This window comes from Rhinolophus ferrumequinum, chromosome 7 (assembly GCF_004115265.2).
Source record: "Rhinolophus ferrumequinum isolate MPI-CBG mRhiFer1 chromosome 7, mRhiFer1_v1.p, whole genome shotgun sequence".
NCBI classification, from domain to species: Eukaryota; Metazoa; Chordata; class Mammalia; order Chiroptera; family Rhinolophidae; genus Rhinolophus; species Rhinolophus ferrumequinum.
This window is the reverse complement of record NC_046290.1, coordinates 88960637-88965502: the sequence shown is the minus strand read 5'-3', so window position 1 is coordinate 88965502 and position 4866 is coordinate 88960637. Positions and strand designations below refer to the sequence as shown.

At 34.5% G+C, this 4866-nt stretch overlaps 1 protein-coding gene across 1 annotated transcript; it reads left to right on the top strand.

Moving 5' to 3' along the window:
* Positions 1–1949: 1949 nt before the first annotated feature.
* Positions 1950–3010, top strand: LOC117025198 (L-lactate dehydrogenase A chain-like). Its single transcript, XM_033111005.1, has 2 exons — positions 1950–2636; positions 2873–3010. Exons 1-2 carry the CDS (start codon positions 1950–1952, stop codon positions 3008–3010), a joined length of 825 nt encoding a protein of 274 aa, XP_032966896.1.
* Positions 3011–4866: the final 1856 nt, after the last annotated feature.

Below are 4866 nucleotides of genomic sequence, written 5' to 3'. Positions count from 1 at the left end.
AAATGATTCCGGAAAATAAAAAGACAGCATTCTGGGATTTTGAAGTTGACAAATTAAGCATTTCTATGTAATAAAATGATTTCGTTTTGGAATCTTCTTTTGCTATTTAACTTATGGACTCTATGTGGTCCAAGCTTACATTTCACAAAAGTATAAATATATTTAAGACAGATTACATTTACTTCATTAATCATCTATTGGACATTCAGTCCGAAACTGTAGGTCTTTTTTATGTGACTCCACTGAGAAATCACTCATGGTGTTAATATTTTTGACTCCTAAGAGCTTGTTTACCTCAATTTTTCACCTTTTAAAAGAATTACAGTTCCAATTTATTAGAGCATCTTCTGTATTTGTCTACATAAGCCATTGAAAAGATTAATTCAACTTAGGAAACAAAATACAGTGCATGATATCAGAAGCTTTGACAAACAGCAATGGATTTTTTTTTTTTTTTAGCAACAAGCCATTGGTCCAAAATGACAGGTGAGCTCTTGTTCACCAATTTAAAAAAATATGATTACATAAACATGCATATAAGAAGCAATCTGCAAGCAAATGCTAACTAATTTCAGTTCTACGGAAGAGTTATGTCTAAGTCTTTCAGGTAGTTAGTAAATATGTTCTAGATATGTACTTGATAGTAAATATGTAGCCAATAATGATAGTGCAGAGTGAATACATTTTTAAAAGCATTTTGTTTGGAGAAATAAAGAAAAGTTATATTCTCGATAAAGTGACATATGCAGAAGTTTAGAGATAGTGTGACTGTAAAGATCCATGTCAGTGATCAAGGATGATGATAACGACCATGATTGGACAATAGTATGTAGGACTAGAGAGAAATCTTATTTGTTTCACAGGAGTAGAAAATCCAAGCCAAGGGAAATATCAAATATGAGATGGGGTAGTTGGTATCTTGGAATGCACTCTTAGAAGTTTGGATTTTATTTTAGAAGCTGTGCAGGAGGAGAATATTGTGTTTGAGGTGAGAGTAAGGAAGATGATTTACTCAATCTGGTTCTATATAAAAAATATATATCTAATAAAGAGATTTACTATGGCATGAGAGTTGCTGAGAAGGTTAAGTAGAATATCCAGTTGGAGTAGGAGTGAGTTTGAAACAAGGTCATAAAAATGGAGAATTGAGAAACTGGAAACTCTGCAAAGCAAAATTTAGGCTGAAGAGAGATTAAAAGCAGAGAAGCACAAAGGTTGTGGTTCTAGAGAAATCAATAATGGCCTGTTTTTACATCAATTCCAAGGTCTTCATAAAAAGATCATTATATGAAAGAAGGTCAAAATTCTTCAAGACCATGTTTAAAATGAGAAACAAAAACTCATAGACACAGACAATAGTTTAGTGGTTACCAGAGGGTAAGGGGGGTGGGGGGTGGGAGATGAGGGTAAGGGGGATCAAATATATGGTGATGGAAGGAGAACTGACTCTGGGTGGTGAACACACAAGGGGATTTATAGATGATGTAATACAGAATTGTACACCTGAAATCTATGTAATTTCACTAACAATTGTCACCCCAATAAATTAAAAAAAAAAATGAAAAAACAAAAACAAAAACCCTAGTGAATAGTAAATGTAGCCAGGTCTATGTTATTCTTTTGAAACACTAAGAGAATTACACTTTAAAAATTCTTCAGTAAAACTTAAAAAATGTCAATTTAGTGATAAAGTCACTAAAAGGTATTGATACAAATATAACAAAAAATATTGGAAAAATTATACTGGCTTTATATACTCGGAAAGGGATTTAAAGCAGAATTTAGAGATATAAGTGCCTTAAGAATGAACATCCTTGCCATTTAAGGACCCTCCTTGCAGGGCTCCAAGTACCGGAGCAGCTGCCACCAAATCAGTATCCAATGCCGGGCACCACCGGAGCCCACCTGCCTGCCGTGCACTCCCTATTCATTTTGGTTCTAAGTCTAGTATGGCAGTTCTCAAGGATCATCTGGTTGTGAATCTTCTTAAGGAAGCACAGAGCCCCCAGAATAAGATTGCAGTCGTTGGGGTTGGTGCTGTTCGCTTGGTCTGTGCCATCAGTATCTTAATGAAGGACTTGGAGATGAACTTGCTCTTGCTGATGTCTGTGGAAGACAAATTAAAGGGAGAGATGACGGATCTCCAACATGGCAGTCTTGTCCTTAGAACACCAAAGATTGTCTCTGGCAAAGACTATAATGTGATTGCAAACTCCAAGCTGGTTATTATCACAGCTTGGGCAAGTCAACAAGAGGGAGAAAGCTGTTTTAATTTGGTCCAGCATAACGTGAACATCTTTAAATTCATCATTTCTCATGTTGTAAAATACAGCCCCAATTGCAAATCGCTTATTGTTTCCAATTCAGTGGATATCTTGACCTATGTGACTTGGAAGATAAACGGCTTTCGCCAAAACCGTGTTATTGAAAGTGGTTGCAATCTGGGTTCCACTGGGTTCTGTTACCTAATGGGGAAAAGGCTGGGAGTTCACCTATTAAACAGTCATGGGTGGGTCCTTGGGGAGCATGGAGACTCCAGTGTGCCTGTATGGAGTGGAGTGAATGTTGCTGCTGTCTCCCTGAAGACTCTGCGCGCTGATTTAGGTACTGATGCAGATAAGGAAGAATGGAAAGAAGTTCACAGACCTGTAATTGACAGTGCTTATGAGGTAATCAAACGGAAAGGCTGCACATCCTGGGCCATTGAATTATTTGTGGCAGATTTGGCATGAAGTATAATGAAGACTCTTGCATTTTCCACCATGATTTAGGTGACGTCTTCCTTAGTGTTCCTTGTATCTTGGGACAGAATACAATCTCAGATGTTGTGAAGGTGACTGACACCTGAGGATGAGGCCTGATTGAAGAAGAGTGCAGATCCACTTTGGGGGATCCAAAAAGAGCTGCAGTTTTAAAGTCTTCTAATGTCATACCACTTCACTGTTTAGGGCGCAATAGGATTTTAGTTGGAGGTTGTGCATATTGTTCTTTTTATCTGATCCATGACTAAAGCAGTAATATTGAGACAGCCTGGGAAAAACATCAATTTCCTCAAGTTAGAAATAGGAATGGTTCATAAAACCCTGCAGCTATATCCTGGTGCTGAGTGGTACTTACCTTGCGAGGTCCTAAGCAGCTTAGTGTGAAACAGTTCCATTTCCTCAACAGCACCACCACTGACATTGTTGCACACACTACAGTTGCCCTTCAAACTAGATGTGTGTTTACTGTGTTATATAACTTCTGGTTCCTTTAACCAACGTGACTCGTCCAACTATTTTTTTCTCTAATCAATCACATCCTGGGATCCAATGTATAAAACCCAACATTGCATGTCTTGTGTATAACCGTTCTAAAGGATCTTATTTTGTGTACTATATGTATCAGAGTAGTGTACATTGGCATATGATGTAAAAAGAAAAGTCTACATATAAATAATGCAGCCAACTATACAAGTGTCATACAAAGTAAAACACCAAATAAACCTTGAACAGTGGGGGGAAAAAACAATGAACATCCTTTAACATAGTAGCTTAAATTTCTCTTCATATGAGCAGGGAGCCATTCTACATTTGAACAGGAAAATCTTATTTATAAAGGGCTTCCTCATCCAAGAATCTTAAATGTACTATTGCAATTGGCTTCAAAAACTGACTCCATAAATTGCCTAATATAGTTTAAAGATGGGAAATTTGAAACTGCAGGACTTTACTTTCACAAGAAACTTTCACTATTCCAGAGGGATGAAGGGGAGAGGGAGAGAAATAAAAGAAAATGGGAGTGTGTAAAAGAAATTCAAATAAATCCATAATAAATTTAAAATTTAAGAAAAAAATAATGATGTAAGTCTCTTAGCAACTTAATATCACTTTCATCTATTTTAGCTTTTCCTAAGGAAATACTCTTTATTGTATCAGAGAAATTCCTCTGGATTGATGGGGAGGGAGGCGGAAAGCAAAAGCTCACCTATTTATTTGTTCTATTTAAGTAGATAATGGAGTTTTTATTGACTATACTTACATGGTTTGAGGAAAAAATTAATTTCCTGCATGTTGTACCAACATAATAGCCAAAAACTGATATAAAAAATAAACATAATATAAAAATTGGTGTAGTATTTTAAAGTTTTCTGGAAGATAAAAGGTTTAGGTTCTTTAAATAAATTAGATGACTTTAGAAAGTGGAAAATATGCATTTTCAAGATGAGTATTTCAGTGATAGAAAAGTCACAGCCGTAATATACGCCAATATTGTAGAAGATCTATGTGTCACTAAAAATCTTATTCTTGTTTCTACCGGATATAGGAAGAATCTCAATAGAGGTTTCATGTGATCCCTCTAAAAGTTTTAAAAATAAAAATCCAACAGATAAATATTTAGAGAGTAATAACAATGACTATATTTAGGTTTAAAGCAATGATTCAAAGGATTGTTCCATATTAGGAAGTCTCTTCATATAATATTGATCAAATAGATAAAATTTAAAAGGTTATGTCTTTTAATTGAACAATCATGGCTTATTTTTAAGTACTTATTTTAAGTGCTCATTAAAAGATAAAATGCATTTTGAACATAATAAAGAGTATCAGCCAATTAAAAACTTTTATTTAATGGTGAAATAACAGAACTAATCATATTAAACTTTTAATTTTTCATTGGCATAATTACATAAATAACAAAACTATGATACCTGCTATATATTGTTCTAGAGAGTAGTACCATTTTAAAAATATATGAAAAAATAAATATTTACTTTTTATAAATAAAAGCACAGAATACTGATTTTTTTTTTTTTGGCAATACCAACAAAAACTGAAAGTAAAAAGTTATTCAACAATGCCAGGATTTTTAATAAATAGGATTTAT